General features: G+C 56.7%; 1 protein-coding gene across 5 annotated transcripts in view; it reads left to right on the forward strand.

Moving 5' to 3' along the window:
* DPP6 (dipeptidyl peptidase like 6) overlaps positions 1–9,985 on the forward strand; it is a gene marked incomplete at both ends in the record, with an annotated part of 1,078,039 nt that extends 1,068,054 nt beyond the window's left edge. For all 5 annotated transcript variants that reach the window (XM_082632824.1, XM_082632826.1, XM_082632823.1 and 2 more), the window contains 6 exons: positions 1,216–1,270; positions 5,008–5,119; positions 6,806–6,864; positions 7,649–7,721; positions 7,816–7,889; positions 9,839–9,985. In XM_082632824.1, coding sequence (XP_082488950.1) covers positions 1,216–1,270; positions 5,008–5,119; positions 6,806–6,864; positions 7,649–7,721; positions 7,816–7,889; positions 9,839–9,985 — 520 coding nt within the window. The remainder of the gene's footprint in view (positions 1–1,215; positions 1,271–5,007; positions 5,120–6,805; positions 6,865–7,648; positions 7,722–7,815; positions 7,890–9,838) is intronic.
* Positions 9,986–16,773: the final 6,788 nt, after the last annotated feature.

The raw sequence follows: 16,773 nt of genomic DNA on the forward strand, positions 1-16,773 counted from the left end.
TACCAAGGTGAGGCAAATTCAAGTTTTGCTTTTTGGAATTTTCTGGATTTTTTTTTCAATATTTTCAATATGCAGTTGGTTGGATCTGTGGGTGTGGAACCTGTGGATACGGAGGGCTGACTGTAATAAAAGTACAAAAGTCACCTGAATTTGTGTCATCATGAGAAGTCAGGACAATTGCTGCTCCACGCTGGGCCCTCCCTCTCACCCCTCCCACCCCCGGGAACGGGGTCCGTTTGCTTCCAACATCATCATAGAAGCGCTGCTCCAACCAGGAAGGGCAGGCCGGGTCCCAGGACGTGGGCGTCCTTGGAGACTTGGCTGGAGAAGGATAGGGCGCTCTCAGGGCCCAGGACCCGGAGGTTTACAGTCCCCCCGGCTGAGAAGGGCGGTCAGAGGGCACCGGGTGGCTCCAGACGGCAGACGCAAGAAAATAATCACCAGGCAATACGCAGACTGGGGTGACAGGAAGCCGGGGGACGGAGGCTCCGCGGTGGTGACGGATGGGGAGAGACTGCAGGAGGGCTCAGGAAGAAGCCAGTCACTGGCCGGCAGGTGGCAGGACTCCTGCTGCCCGGTGAGGGCCCAGAACCCAGAAAGATTCCAGCCACTCGGGGGGGAAACGGGACCACGGGGAGAGCAGCGAGATGTGGGCAGGGACAAGGCAGGACCGGGCAGTGCCAGCCTGGGTGCCGGGCTGCAGGCATCCAAGGCAGAGCTCTGGCAGGAGTGATTCTGCCACCAAACAGGTCCAAGACAGGGACCCCTCCCAGGAGCTGGGGACAGAGGACCCTGCAGGTGAACGGGGACCCGGTGCCCTGACTCGAAGCCGACGAGCACCCGGAGAGCCTTTTCTCCCTGCTGATCCCGGAGGACCTCCCAGAGCCTGGTGGCTGGGAATCACGACGTGGTCCAAGTGAGGGAGACGGGGACCCAGGCGGGCCTGCGAGTCTCCAGAACAGCCTCTGCCGCTTCGCGTTCCTGGTTCTCAACCAGCAAGCTTTACACACCTGGCCGCCCCACAGTGATGGCAGGGGCGCTTTGAGTTTTGCGTAAAGTAAAAGCAATGACCAATGATATTAGAATTCCAATGTTTCCTTTGATTAAAGTAGGGGTTTTCATCCTTGAAATGGATGGAGAACACGGCTCTAGACCCCAGGGTTGCACGACTCAGCCGTGGCGCGCACTAACTCCCCTGTCTCCTTGACCTTGCAGGGTGATGCTGAAGGAGCAGTACATTGACAAGACGCGCGTGGCCGTGTTTGGGAAGGTGAGGTTGCTGGCCCCTGTTTGCACGCCCCCTGCTCAGGCCCTGACCTGCACCACCCCCAGGCCTGACCCTGATTCACTGGGAACATCTCGGCTCCGGCCGCCTGCGAGCCTTTTTTTTTTTTTTTAACATCTTTATTGGAGTACAGTTGCTTTACAGTGGTGTGTTAGTCTCTGCTGTATAACAGTGAATCAGCTATACGTATACATATATCCCCATATCCCCTCCCTCTTGCGTCTCCCTCCCACCCTCCCTATCCCACCCCTCTAGATGGTCACAAAGCACCGAACTGATCTCCCTGTGCTATGCGTCTGCTTCCCACTAGCTGTCTATTTTACATTTGGTAGTGTATATATGTCCATGCCACTCTCTCACTTCGTCCCAGCTTACCCTTCCCCCTCCCCGTGTCCTCAAGTCCATTCTCTACGTCTGCGTCTTTATTCCTGTCCTGCCCCTAGGTTCTTCAGAACCATTTTTTTTTTTAAGATTCCGTATATATGTGTTAGCATACGGTATTTGTCTTTCTCTTTCTGACTTACTTCACTCTGTAGGACAGATTCTGGGTCCGTCCACCTCACTACAAGTAACTCAAGATGTTCAGTGGTCCCAGCACAGGGAGCCCCCATCTGAGCAGCTCGTGTATCAGTGTTGCTTTTCACACCATCTGGAAGGAAAGATAAAAAGAAGCCAGATCCTTGTGGGAGTGCTCTGTGAGGCTCCTAATTACTTTTCAGACAAGCCTGCCGTGGCTCTCGGGGTGGTACCCCAGGAAAGAAGTGGGGCAGGAGTCTTTATTTCTGTATGTCTTTCTGTGCAGTAGCCACGTTAATTTAGCAGGTTCACTTACGTGGTAGGGAGCGGGTGGGGAGGTTCGTGCACTGAACTGTCAAACCAGAGACGCTTCCATGGGGTGGCCCACGTCCGAGGGCCGTAGCTGGGTGTGGTGGGGTCGTGGCTGGGAGTTGGTTCCCTGGAGGACCACCTTCTATCGCCTTGGCCCCCTCCCCCGTTGTTAGGTGGCCTGGACCCGCGGGCTCTTGGTCTCAAGGCAGGAGCACAGAGTGATAGACACAGACCCGTCTTCCCTCTGAGGGAACAGGCCCTGCAGAGGGGCCTCGCAGTGACCCCATGGCAGGTGGAGGTTTGAACAGGTAACCGGAGAGATACCTGTTACGTCATCACCTCTGAGCCCAGGGTGTCGAGGGAGCCGTGTGCATCTGAGACGAGGCGTCGCCCTGTGGAGGTCCCAGCACGCGTGCTGTGTATCCCACACCCGCACGGGAGGTACAGCAGCAAAGGGGGAGCCCAGGGGACGGATCGGAGCCTAGACGCTGAGTACTAGGGCTCATTCTGTGCTGGCGGAGGCCACTCCCAGCCTGCGAAGCTCAGAGCCAGTTGGATCACTTACAGTGTAACTTGGGGCGTCAGCTCTTACCGTCCATCCCCACGGGAAAGTTACTGCCCCACAGACTGACCACGGCTCAGGGCAGGGCGCCCGGGCCCAGGTCAGCCTCTGTCCAGTCTCTGCTCTTCCCCAAACACGCCCTCTGCTCCTGGGAGCTTGGCCTCCCTCCTCTGGCTGCCTTCCACGCAGGCACCTGAACATGGCCCCCACGCCTGGACCTTTCAAAGGTCACTGTGGACGCAGACGCAGGAGTCAGGGAGCCGTGAAGAGGCTCTCTGGACAAGTGGGAGACTCAGCTGCCTGGGCGTCGTGTGCTGTGTGGACGGGGGCCCACGCGTCCTTCAGAACGCAGCCCACACCGCCGTCCCTGAGACAGACCGAGGATGTGTGTGGTGCTCTTTGCTGGTCACCGCTCTTATCCACTCTGCCTGCTGGGTCCCCGCCTCTTTGAGTGGCGCCTCAGATACAGGGTCGTGGACTCTGTCATTGCCTCCCCTCCAAGGCAATAAGCCATCGATTCCTTTAGCTGACGGGCATTCGGCAGTTTCAGGTTCACAGCACGCTTGAGAGAATCCCCCCTGCTCCCCCAGCATGCACGGGCTCCCCCACTGTCAAACTGCACCATTTGGTACCTTTGTTACGGTTGACAAACCTGCACTGACACGTCATCATCACCCAGAACCCAGAGTTTACATCAGGGATCCCTCTTGAGGCGGTACCTTCTGTGGGTTTGGACAAATGTGTGATGGCACGTCTCCATCATTACGGGATCGCACAGAGCAGTCTCTCTGCCCTGAAGATCCTCTGAGCGCCACCTCTTCACCCCTCTCTCCCATCCCCCAGCAGCCACTCCTCTTTTTACCGTCTCCACGGCTGTGCCTTTTCCAGAGTGTCACAGAGTCAGGATCACATAGTGTGGAGCCTTCTCAGATGGCTTCTCTCACTTAGCATTTAAGGTTCCTCCAGATCTTCCCGTAGTGTCATAGCTCCTCTCTTTTTAGCACCAGATAATCCACTGCCTGGATGCACCACAGTTCATCCACTCGCCTACTAAAGGGCATCTCGGTTGCTTCCAAGTTTCGACAGTTATGAACAAAGATGCTCTGGTCATCCATGTGCAGGTTTTTGTGTGGATATAAGTTTTCAGCTTCTTAGAGTAAATACCAAGGAGTGCAGTCACGGGATCATATGGTGAGGGGGTGTTTAGTTTTGTAAGAAAGCACCAAACTGTCTCCATAGCGTTTGTTCCATGTTGCGTTCCCACCAGCAGTGAATGAGAGTTCCTGTTGCTCTACATCCCCACCAGCATTTGATGTTGTCAGTCAACACATTTTAAAAAACAAACTGCAGAATGACTGGTAAGGCTTGGAGATTCCATTGACCATGAATATTATTTGCCAGAAACCAAAAAGACTGTTATTGTCATTAAGATATTCCTGTTCTACTGAAGGAGCACTATTATAATGTAACAAACTTAAATATATTGATCAAAAACAGTTAGTTCTGCAGGGAGTTTGGCATGTGGTATGTGGGTTCTACACACGCCACCCTCTCACCTCAGCACATGCACTCACACTCGCCCACACCTTTGACAGTCCCCGTGCCACACCCTGGTTTTCTGGGCCTTCACGCCTCTCCCTGCCCACCTTTGCTCAGCAAGACATTACATCTGTGCCCCCCCTTCCCTTTGGGTCTTGCTGGAAACAGGCACATCTGGACCAGCCAGCACCCACGGCAGATACAGTGTAATGCTTTGTTCTTTCTGGAAGGCTCACATTGAAATTGGGGTCTTTCATGTCAGCCCCAAATAAGGGCAGTACAGGAAATGAAGGACTGACCCATGTACACAACACGTATGGACGTCTGTCCCTGGCAGACCCTGAGCTGAGCATCCTGGCGACCAGTGCTGGAGCCCTTTGACATAGGCTCCTCATGGACCCGCCCTCAGAATCACAGAAAGTGGGTTGGCTCTGCCTGTAGGCAAGGGAGAGGCACAGGGAGCGCTGCGTCCGAGCGCTGGACAGCTGTCCCACAGTGCACGCCGCGCTCCAGTCCCCAGCCACCCCCCACGGTCCCTGCCACGTCTCATCGTCATGTCACTCGAACACGAGGCCCAGGAGGGGGATACTTGCCTCGCATTATATTTAGCTGGAAAGGCATTTGCTTTCATCTTTTTACCTCCCTTATAATTTTTCAACATTAATTTTTTTAAAAAAAACGAACTAGGTGACAGTGGTTGCTTGAGCCACTGACCTCGTTGTCTGAGGCTGTTTTCATGGGTAGGTTGTTGACTTTGCTCCTGCGCTTCTCTCTGCCTTCCGCTCGTTCCCAGGATTACGGTGGGTACCTGAGCACCTACATCCTCCCAGCCAAGGGCGAGAATCAAGGCCCGGTTTTCACCTGTGGCTCCGCGCTCTCCCCGATAACAGACTTCAAGCTCTACGGTAGGGGCCCCGACCGGAGGGGCGCTGGTCCCACCCAGCCCCCGCCCCCAGGCCTCCCTCCCTCGGCGCCCAGTCCAATAACCCGCAGGGTGGCGAGGCCCGCGGTGGAACCTCACAGACGGGGCCTGGCGGGGGGGGGAGGGGGTTCACACCACTTGCTCGGAAAGTGGTCAACCCACCGCTGCCCCTCAGTCGCGTTCCCGACGCCCGAGACCAGGAGCCAGAACACGCCCAGCGCCTGTGCTCGTGCTTGCAGTGATGCGAGTGGCGCGAGCAGAAGGGAAGGGGGCTCCGGGCCGCCCCCGCCCCTCTTCTCTGACCCCGGAGTGCGGCGGGGGCCCTGCGCTGCGTCTCTGTCCGGCGCGGGGTGTCTGGGGGCAGGTGAAGGGCTGGGGGAGGTGCTGCCCAGGGGTCTGGGTGGCTTTGCCCTGCCCTCCGCCCACCCTCCACCCCGGCACCTGCCAGCTCCTTTCTGCGACCGGACTCCCAGTGTGGCGGGCAGACCCCGCCTGCAGCTGCACGGACTATGGCTCTGTGGGCACTGCTGGGGGGGTCCTCCTTCTGGTCAGCCAGCCTCTTTTCTCTGAATGTGAAGGGCTTTGTGACATCACCCTGTTTTTAAATGTCGGCGAGGCCCTCTCTGTGGGCTCTGGGAGCTGGCATTCGGGTCAGGGCGGCAGGGAGTCTCGGCCGTCGGCCCCAACTGCCGGCACCGAGCCAGGCTGACCGGGGAATCCGAGGGCTCCTGGTCGCTGGTGTGCGGAGCCCTGCTGGGGGCCTGAGGTCCCTTCCGGGCAGAGGAACCAGCATCACTCCACGGCCGCACCCTCCCGCGCCCCAGCTCGGTACCCGTGGACTGCGCAGAGCCGTCCAGGGACACCGGCGCGTCTGCAGCTCACCGGCTCTGGCAGCCGAGAGGCTCACGGCAGATGTGCTGATTTTTGCAAGTGCTCAATGCACATTCCAACTCAAAATCATACAGGAACTCCCCTAATTCCAAATTTAATAATTTCAAATTATTGTCTCATGGGAATCCGTGTAACATATTCTCTGTTTTTCAAATTCAGTGAGACTTTCTCGGGGTTTTTAATCAAGCTATTTGAAATATGCCTGAGTTGAGCGCACACAAATGCGCCCAACCCCGTGCCTTGATGTGTCAATGTGCCTGGGACAGCGGAGAGCCCACGTGGTCTCCTGGACTGACCTAAGGGGTCCCTGCACCTGTAGAAGGAGCTCGGTGCCCTGGACTCCCGGACTTCCTGATGGGGCGGCCTGGGTCCTCACGAGACCCTGGACCTGAGCCAGGGGGCCCGGCAGAGCAGAGGCAGCCGACACTTCCTGAAAATAAGGGAATCCTGATGCAGGTTGGCCCTTCGAATCCGTTCCCCCTTCTGGGCGCTGAACTGAAGTGGGGGCGGGGCGTGAATCCCGTTTATTTCGGAATCAGATCAGTTCGGTTTCCGTCGTGCTGCAGTTCCACGACCAACGCTAGCAGGTGTAAATGTCACTGCGGCGCCGGCTGACTTACCCCGTAAAGACCCACGAGGTTTAAGTGCTTCTTCAGAAGCAGATGTTCCCCGGGCAAATGGAAGGGGGTCCGGCCCCTAGCCCCGTCCCCAGGGCGGCCCCCGGAGCCCAAAGGGGCCCCGAGACCAAGGGCTAACGCTCTCCTCTGCTTGTGTGCAGCGTCTGCATTTTCCGAGAGGTACTTGGGCCTCCACGGACTTGACAACAGAGCGTATGAGGTGTGTTTGGGTTAGGGTTAGGGTTTGGGGCAGAGACACCACTTGGCAAAAACGAGGAACCCTGCGGCGATGCTTCTCCGAACCGCTCCCTCCCACCTCCCCTCCAGGCCCCGCCCCCTCGTAACTCCCGCCGGCCTGTGTTCCCTCCCTCCCGTGTCAAAGCTCATTCACCCGGGTGACGTGACCTCTCCGAGATCGGTCTGGTTGCCCGTTCTGGAACCGGCGGGACAAGGCGGAAGGGGGGGAAGGGCTTAGGATGGGGGAGTCCGTCCCAGGGCCCGTAGGCTCGGGTGTGGATGGCCGCTGGCCCCCTGCTCCCGGGAGAAGCAGCCCTTGATGGGGGAGCCGGAAGCTCCTCGGACGCCGCCTCCTGGTCTTCACTGCTCAGGCGGCTGAGCGTGGGCATCAACGCACGCATCTCCTCACTGGCACCGAGGAGGTCAGAGAGCTGCTGCAGGCCAGGCTGCGGCTTCAGAGCTGCAACCCGGGCACAGACAGCGGGACGCTCTGGCCAGGGCAGCACCTCCCAGTGGCATCAGTTGAATGAAGGCCCCAGGCCACCTGCAGGGGGAGGAGACCCTTTCTCCCTGCTTCCTAGATCTTCTCCGGTCCCCTTCCTCTTTAAAGGGGGTTGAGGCTGGGAAAGCCCAGGCCCCTGAGAGCTTTCGCAGGGCTTCCAGGAACTGTGCCCAGCACACTGCATGGCCCTCACCCTCTGGGTCAGGGTTCCTGGGCTCATGCCCTACTCCCCACGGCGGGCGCTGACCCTCTCGCCCACGTGCAGATGGCCAAGGTGGCGCACCGGGTGTCTGCACTGGAAGGACAGCGGTTCCTCATCATCCACGCGACCGCCGACGGTGAGCCCCCGACACTGACCGCGGCGCTCGGCGAAAGCATCGCCCTCCCTGGGGTTACGGGTTTTGACACTTTCCTCTTTTCTTCTTTAAACAGAAAAAATCCATTTCCAGCACACCGCAGAACTCATCACGCAGCTCATTAAGGGAAAGGCTAATTACAGCTTACAGGTACCGTGCTGCACGCCTGCCCTGCTTCACACCACACATGCCTTTCCACGGAGGAGGGGCTGAGTGGCCACGCATGACTGCAAACACTCCTCTGTCACGGCCATCAGAGATGCTCGGGGACACATCAGATCAGACAGATGGGCAGTGCTTTCTTTTTCTGCCGATTGATGGCAGCTCGGTTCTGCACTCGGGCTGTGTTTAAGCCCCTTTAGGCTCCACCACCGCCCCCCACCCCTGCTCCCTCCCCGGGGGATGAGCAAAGGCCGGGCAGCAGCCACACCCCCATGCTCGCTGAAGAGGGGGCTGCTGTCCCACGCCGATGAGCGCAGCCTTGGCTTCACTAGCCTCCCCCCAGAAAGCACACACCTGCTAAATACTGGCTGGATGTTCCAGAACCTTCTGTGGTGCAGCAGTAGTTAAAGAGCACTGTCCTTCCCAAGAACCCGACTCACAGCCTTGACCTCGCTGGCATCAAGTGCTGACCCACCGGCTCTAGTGTAGGTGCTTTCCAGCGATGCATGATGCTGCTTCTCCCATCTCCTTCCCACCCTCTGGTTCACTGGGTGAGACAGGTATGACCCCGGTGGTCTTCTCGGGTCCAGGATAAACGGGAGACTTCCTCAACCAGGGCCCCATCCCTCGGAGCAAGGCAGCGCTGCCTGCCTCTGTCTCCCAGCCAGCCCTGGCTTTGCTGCGTGGCTGTCTCGTACAGGGCCAGTGTGCGCTGGCCGGTCGGGGGAGCGCTTCCCGCAGGGAGGGAGGCCGGCTTGCATGCTGATGAACGCGGAGGAAGGGGCTTAGTTCACGTGACACTGGCGTTCCTTCTGAGAATGCTCAGGTCACAGTACAACGCTAAGTACGTCGTATGCACGCGATGCAGCCGCGGTAGGTCCGATGGCAGAGCTCTGCCTGCCGGTGTGGACCACTCCCCAGATACAGGCGAAGTGAAGTCAGCAAGGTGCTGGGCGATACCCACCCCAGGTCCCACTGGACACTGTGCAGGCGCGACGAGTGTCTGAGATACTCAATGAGCTTGTAAAGGTGACAACTCCAGGTGAGGGCTCCAGGCGACCAGGACCCGGGTAGGAGGAGACATACTTCCTGCTCGGTAACCCTTTGTACTATTTGATGTTTAAGGTATACATATAATAGCTCAATGACCACCTTCATAAATACAAAAATAAAGGTGAGTGTCATCATCTGAAGACATAAGAGGAAGACGGTTCAAAATGCAGGAAGCAGCCTGGTGTCATGGAAAGAACACGGGCTTTGGGGCCGAGTAGACGTGGCTTTGAATCCCAGCGGGGACCGGGCCCTTCGTGTGGAAGTGGTGCAGTGCCCCTGGGTACTCGGTGTCATTACATTTGGGGATGGAATGATTAGCTGCCGTCTTCTCAGCCCTGCCTATGTCCCCGGCCTTGTTCTAAGCATTTCAGAGGTATTCCATCATTCAATTCTCACATAGCTCCGTGAGCTAGATTTTATGATGAGGTCACCTGCATTCGGCGCCAGGGTCCAGGAAAGCCCCCTGTGCACAGCACACGGTGTGTCAAACGCAGGTGCCCGTGGGAGCGAAGGTTTCCCCACACTCACCAAGGTTATAGAGGCAGCACGGAATTCTTCCCATGTCTTTGGGAGTCCTGATGCCTGGAGGCCTGGGCCACTCGCTGCCTCTGTGGTCCCCGAGCCTGGATCCCTGTCGCAAATTCAAACAAGCAGAGCAAGCGAGGCATTCAGAGTCTGTTAAACGATGTGTTTTCTGATTCCGTCCCTGATTTGCTGAGGGCACCCTCCACCTGGCAAAGCCGCGAGGAGAAGCAGCCCTGAAATGCCCTCCAGGCTGAGCTTCCGGCTGCGCGGAGCCCGGGCTGTGGGGCTCGGAGTCTCAGCGGCGCCCCAACCCACGTGGAGGGCGGCCACGGGGGTAACTCCTCACGCCTCTCTTGCAGATATACCCGGACGAGGGCCACTACTTCAGCAGCGCCCCCCTGCAGCAGCACCTGTACCGAGCCCTCATCAGCTTCTTCGTGGAGTGCTTCAGGATCCAGGACAAACTCCCAATAGTAGCAGCGAAAGAGGACGAGGAGGAGGACTGACCGAGCCAGCCCGGAGCACAGCCTGGCGCCTCCTGGAACAGTGGACACCGACTGGGGAACCCCGCCTCGCTCTCCCTCAGGGGCCTGGGCTGGGGGCGGGAAGCGCCACCTTCCCAGCATGTGTGTTTCTGGTCCTGAAGGCAGTTTTGCTCCAGAAACAAGCTCCTCCCCGGGTGGAGATGCATCGTCGCTCACAGGGGCTTCCACGGAGCCTGGAACCATCGCCACCCTGGAGTGATGGGTACCTCCCTGCGACCCCTCCCCGAGGAACAAAGCAAAGGATGGATGGCAGTGCAGAAGCTGGCCCTGGAATTCGAGCTCACGAGCGGTAGTGTTTAGGCCCGGCCTCCACTCGGGTACCGCTTCCAGTCCAGAGCATCATACCCCGTGTGATGTCACCGCGCCATGGACCAACTAGAGCACAATTATTTTCCCAGTACTTGTCCATAGATTGGCTTGCTCCTTTCTGTAATTAGGAGATTCTGCATTTTAAGGGGCTGTACGAAGTGTTACTGTAGCTACGCTAATGGTTAACCTTATGGAATTAATTTGTATTTTTCTATGGTTTTTACCTGACACTGTCTCTGGTCATGGGGTTGCTTTGCTGTGCCTTTTTTTTTTTTTTTTTTTTGCTTTGTTTTGCTTTGTTTCGTTCAGTCAGTATGTAGGCTTTGCACTTGCTTGGATAAAGAAGCAGATCAGAAGTAACTGCTCTCTCCTCAACGTCATCTTTAGACTTTGTGGAGACATTTCAGAACGCTGAGAGGGAACAAAACATCCAGTTCTCTTCACTAAAAGAAGTCATAAAGAAAACCTATCTCCCACCAAGCTGCATTAGGATCTGGCTTAGATTCGCATTGTCCATCTCCCTGTGCCCTTAGGCCCATCCTTTTCCTCCCTGATAAGCCGTCATGTCTTTTCAGGTGATGTTTGGTTAAAAAACATGAACAGACAAAGTGTTGACTCCACCTCCAGGTCTGTCACGTGTGCTGGGGTGACAGGAACCCTGGAGGCAAGTGAGGCCCGCGCCGGTGTCACCCCGACCCTGGGGTGGCTCTGTCCCTCCCTGCCACACGCAAGCAGTGTTGTCGATGTCCCTGGCCTTGTAAGACATCCTCTGACCAGGTGCACAGCCAGCCTCCCGTGTAGATTTCACTTTGTTGTATATAAAGACGGGAATGCGGTCAGGCGTCGCACCGCGTCCCCTGCCCTCCGCCCGGTTTTCATCGTGTTTTGCCTGCATGCCCACAGCCTGGCTGAGCTCTCTCTACAAGTGCTTGTTGGAAATACATTGACGACCGTCATCTCCTCTGGAGCTTGTTGACAACCTGAGTGTCAGCTCGGATTTCTCCAGCTCCCGGTCCCCCTGGGAAGGGGGTCTCCCTGACATTCTTATCAGCAGAGAAGATACGTCCGTGTCACTTTTGGTGTTTGGGGGTTTGGGTTTCATCTACACGAGCTTTGAATGTCAGTTGTACGTAGTTCGATTGGAAGATCTCCGTCACAGGATTTTTCTTCAGGGGATGCATCACCGTTTGGGAAAAGGATGAATGTGCCGACCAGCAGGACCACTTGAGCGCTACACGGCCATGCTTTTGCTATTTCAATGGGCTCGACCGACTGCAAAGCCAACTCAGTCTGAAAAGGGAAGCCAGCTCTGGCCACAGGATCCGGCAGGAGGGAGTGAGGCTGTGGCGTGGTAGTGTTTGTTCATCCATGGAATAAAACGTATTTTACCACGTGGGTAGCTCTCTTCTTGCTTGTCCTCCGCCGTCTCACCTTAGAAAGTGTACAGGTGTTCAAGAAGTCTTTCAAGTACTCATTGATGCGTCCTCAAGGGCCTGTGTGCAGCACATAAAACCTGCATCTGTGGTAGCAGCGGCTTGATGGTAGGAAGAACAGGACCAGTCAAATATAGCAAAGTCCCAAATCAACCAGAAAAGAGAATTTGAGTTTCATCTTAAAAGTTTCAGGGTGAAGCCATAGAGGAATTGCCTAACACTGAGAGTAGAATTGGCCGTCAGCTGAGGCCACTGCATTGCCCGCTAGAAAGCTTCAGGAAAACCTGCCTTTGTTGGAAATTCACTCGTTTCTGTTGCTGTTAATTCAGTAAGTCTGATGCAGCCCAGCCTGAACGCAGAGAGATTGGTTAACTAAACCCTTCCGAACCATCAAGCAGCTGCTGCTTCAGAGAAACCGGCTGTCAGTCCAGTCAGCCCAGCTGAATGCTGTCGCCCTTCCTGACCAAGAATCAAGAAGCAGAGGAGCTAGAACGAAAAAGCCAGAGGCAGCGGAGCTCACCCCAAGCCCAGTGTGTCAGCCTCCCACCCGCGGTCACGCGAGCAGCCCCGGCTTCTCCCCACTCACCCAGGAAGGAGGCCACCTCCTCCCCACTGCCTTCTGCCAGGACCGGCCCTGAAAGCAGACACTGGCCTTGATCACTGGGACCGCCCCAGTTCCACGCAGTGGGAAGCCGGCCTGGGAGAGCCCGGAGCCTGCACCTGCCCTGTGTGTGTGAGGTGAAGTGTGTGACACATGTGACTGTGGTTGCTCGTTTCCATTTTTAATTAGTTTTAAAATGTTTTAATAAGACCATGAAGCTGTGGAACTCCAAAGCCCAGTACAGGGAGGACAGCCCTAACCCGGGGGCATGCCTCTTCCTGCCTCATTCACAGGGGTGCCGTGGTTGGGGGAGGGCGGCGTGTGTACCCCTGGCCTGAACACACGCTGCGCCTCCCTCTCTTGCCTGACCTGTCAGTCCCAGAAAAATGATTTCGTGAAGGATTAGTTGCCTTCCCGAAGCCCCTGTTAAAAACCTCAGTGTCACAAGAGAGGCTGGAAGGATATTTCAGAGATGCCCTTGGGCCTCCTCTGTCAGCACGTGGCTGTGAGCCCTCGGGACAGTCACAAGAGGAAGGAACAGGAAGCCTGTTAGCGCGTGGTACACACACTTAGGATATCCAGACCGTGTATACAAGTAGAACTCTGCCCCACGACCTGCAGCAACCAGTCCTGGGCGGCCAGGACGCGACCAGCATTTGACAGTTTCCTAATGTCTGTCCCCACTTCCAACTTGGGACCAACTGGGGAAAACCTAACACATCCCCTAGGCAGTAAGAGCCCTGCCCCAGCCCCCAGGGCACCCCTGAGGCCCCTCTCCCACCGAGAAGCTGTCCCGCTCCCCTGTCTGCCTTCAGTCTCCGTGGAGCACACGTGAGGGTGGTCGGCCCCACACTCCAGCCAGCTCTGGGAAGCAGACTCTGCTTGCTCTGATTTGGGTGTGCATCAGTCAGCTAGGGCTGCATAACAAAGCACCACAGACTGGGCAGCTTAAACAACAGGAATTTATTTCTCACAGTCTGGAGGCTGGAAGTTGAAGCTCAAGGTGCCAGCGAATTAGGTTCCCAGTGAGAACCCTCTTCCTGGTTCATAGATGGCCACCCTCTGGCTGTGTCCTCACCCAGCAGAAAGAGGGGGAGAGCTCTGGTCTTTCCTTGTCCTATAAGGACACTAATCCCATCATGGGGGCCTCATCCTCACAGCCTCATCACCCTAATCACCTCCCAAAAGCCCATCTCCAAGAACCATCGTATTAGGAGTTAGAGCTTCAACATATGAATGGGGGTGGGAGGGAGACACACGTTCAGGCCATAACACGTGGTTCTCATCTTCACACAGGCATTCTAGAGAGAAAATAGAGCTGCCGAGGAGCAGGTGGGGACCCTGGGGGCAAGTGGGAGGGAGAGGACCCAGCCTCGGGGACACTGCTTCATGGGTGGGGCTTCTTAGGGGGTCTGGAAGGGCAGGTCTCTGGGCACTGGTCCTGAGAGGCCTGGGCTCCCTTCTGCAAACCACAAACTCCAAAAAGCCGTTCACCATCTGAATCTCATCACTCACACCACACAGATAGGGGATTAGAATCCTTGAGAAGGCAAGGGAGTTGCCCAAAATCACACAGCAAGGCAGCTACAGCCCTACATTGCTTTCCCCTCTCATTGTTTTCTTTCATGATAAGCGAAGCGCAGGCTTCCCTCCTGGGTCTAGCACGTTCCTCTGGGCACCAGCACTGGGCCCCTCCTGCTCATCTTGGGCTTTTCCACTTCCTGCAGCTCCCACACCACCCTGAGGCCTGGTCACGCTGGCCAACCCCCCAGAAGCGTCGGTGTTGGGCCCGGACTCCCACACATACTCAGGAGGGCGTTCTCAGAAGGCAGTGGGTTATTTCCACTCATGAGACCACCTTTTTACCCAGAGGCTGATGGAACCCGGTTGGTTCGAGTGGATTTTACTGCCAGGATTCCTTGTAGATGAGAGGGTATTTTTTAAAATAAATTTATTTATTTTATTCTTGGCAGTATTGGGTCTTCAATGCTGTGCACGGGCTTTCTCTACTTGTGGCGAACAGGGGCTTCTCTTGTTGTGGAGCATGGGCTCTGGGCACGCGGGCTTCAGTAGTTGTGGCTTGCGGGCTCTAGAGCGCAGGCGCAGTAGTTGTGGTGCCCGGGCTTAGTTGCTCCATGGCATGTGGGATTTTCCCGGACCAGGGCTCGAACCTGTGTCCCCTGCATTGGCAGGTGGATTCTTAACCACTGCGCCACCAGGGAAGTCCAAGAGGGTATAATTTTTTAATGAATATATTTGGTATAGTAACATATAAAGATATGGCAAATTCATTGACTGGTGAAGAAATGGGCCAAATAATACCTCCAAATTCTGCTTTCGAAGACATTAAGATTGTTAGAGCTGTAGGGCTCGGATTACATCAGATGTCTGGTTTTTAAACAGACTTTTAAACAAACCACTTTTACAGAAACCTTATTATTGTCTAAAAGTCAGAACAATCATTCACTGGAGGAAGATGACCCACTGAGCTGGACTCCGGTGATCGTCTTGGGGGTGGGCTGTCAACTGCATCTCTGAAAGGAAGCTGAAAGGAAGCTCAGGAAGCAATGATCTGTAGTTACAGCTGCTTCCTGTGGGAGAAACGCTTCCACTACCACCAGCCTCACACCCCTGAGAACAGAATGGGGAGCGAGGTGTGAAATCCCTTCTCGGGCCACTTAGAAGTGGTGAGATTCCTGGCCGAGGACCCTTAACATTGGCTAATGTGGTAAGTCAAGGGGACGGGGCTTCCAGGGCCAGAGGATGTCAGCAGAGGGAGGAGTTCCGGGCGTTGAACAAAACCACAGTCTCCATCGTGGCCCTGTGTCTTCAGTGGCACCCGGGATCTTCCTGAAAGAGAGCCCGACCCCTGCCCACCCGATGACAAGCCCCTGGGGGCAGGGAAAGCGTTGATTTCTTCTGCATCCTGTCCTCCCCTCCCTGCACAGGGCCAGCGCTGGGCTGTGAGCGGCAGAAGGGGACAGGCGGAACTGGCAGGACATGGTGTGGGGAGTTGCCCCTGGAGGGGGGACCACCACTTGCTCTCAAGCCTTGGGAATCTCACCCCGCAGGTGGACCCTCTGCTGTTCTGGGGGAGGGGGAGAGCTTCTCTGGAGCTTTACTGAGCTCACTAACTGGCAGCAGGCTGTCCGGGGAGCCCCGTGCAAGTCCAAGGCCATGAACGGTGGATGGGGCCTCCTTGCTCCGGGGTAACAGTCTCTCAGCAATGCTCGGGCTCACGCAAAACTCTTCAGGCTTCATCAATCTCACAGCATGCAGCTGTGGGCACTTCAGCACAAACCCGGCAAATGTGTCTTCAGTTATTCAATCACTAGGCTCAGGGACCTAATCAACTGCTTGAAAATTCCGTTTGTATAAAGTGTCAGTTACCGAAGAGTTTCAGTGCTGAGCTCCTCTGGCTGGAAGAGTAAGATTCTCTCTCTCCTCTCTCTCCCCCTGTTACCCTCTCCCCAGAGCAGTCCTGCTGAATCCACAGCTCAGAGGGGCCCAGCCCGGCGGGAACAGGAGAGCGGGGTGGCGGGCACAGGAGGGGGCCTGGCAGACGGGGTGCAGGGGCGGCAGCAGGCCTAGTGGGCTGCCTTTCTGGACTCGGGTGAGCGTGGCTCCACCGTGCTCTGGCGGCGGGACCGGTGCTCTGCCGGTCTTTCTGAACGTCTGTTGAATTATTTGTAAAAAAGAATGGCAGGGGTACTAGTTGCCTGGGGCTGCTGTTGACACAGTGCCGCAAACCGGGCAGCTTAAACAACAGAAACGTGTGCTCTCCCAATTCTAGAGGCCAAAGTCCGGATCGAGGCGTCGGCGGGGCCGGGCTCCTGAAGGCTGCAGGGAGGGATCTGAAAGCCTCCTCCAGCGTCTGGTGGTCCCTTGGTTGGGGCAGCAGAACTCCGACCTTCAAACGGCATCGCCCCTCTGTGCCTGCCTGTCTGTGTCCACGTTTCCCCTTTTCATGAGGACACCCCCCCACTGGATTAGGACCCACCCTAACGAGCTCATCTTCACTTGCTCATCTGTGGTGCTGAAGAAAAGACCTCCAAATTAGGTCCCATTCGGAGGCACTGGCGGTAAGTTAGGACCGGTGGGTGGGAGGCAGTGATGCAGCTCCAGCAGCCAGGCTGCTTCTGGAGGGAACAGGAGCTGGGCCCACCATGTCCTCTGCGCTCCTGGGAAGGGGGCGGCCGCAGCACCACCGGACCCTGCAGGGCTCCCCCCTTCCTCAGGCGTCTCTGAGAGCCCGGGTTCTCCCAACATCCACCTCGGGAGAGCCGGGAGGCGCCAGGAACCGTCCGCAGGCCTGCTGTCGGCTCACTGGTCAGGGAAAGGCCACAGGGCCGGCTGCACACGCCCGGAGGAGCCCGGTGCAGAGTGGGGCTGAGTGGCCAGCTCCC

The sequence above is a fragment of the Mesoplodon mirus genome, assembly GCF_964341445.2.
Source record: "Mesoplodon mirus genome assembly, chromosome: 9".
NCBI classification, from domain to species: domain Eukaryota; kingdom Metazoa; phylum Chordata; class Mammalia; order Artiodactyla; family Ziphiidae; genus Mesoplodon; species Mesoplodon mirus.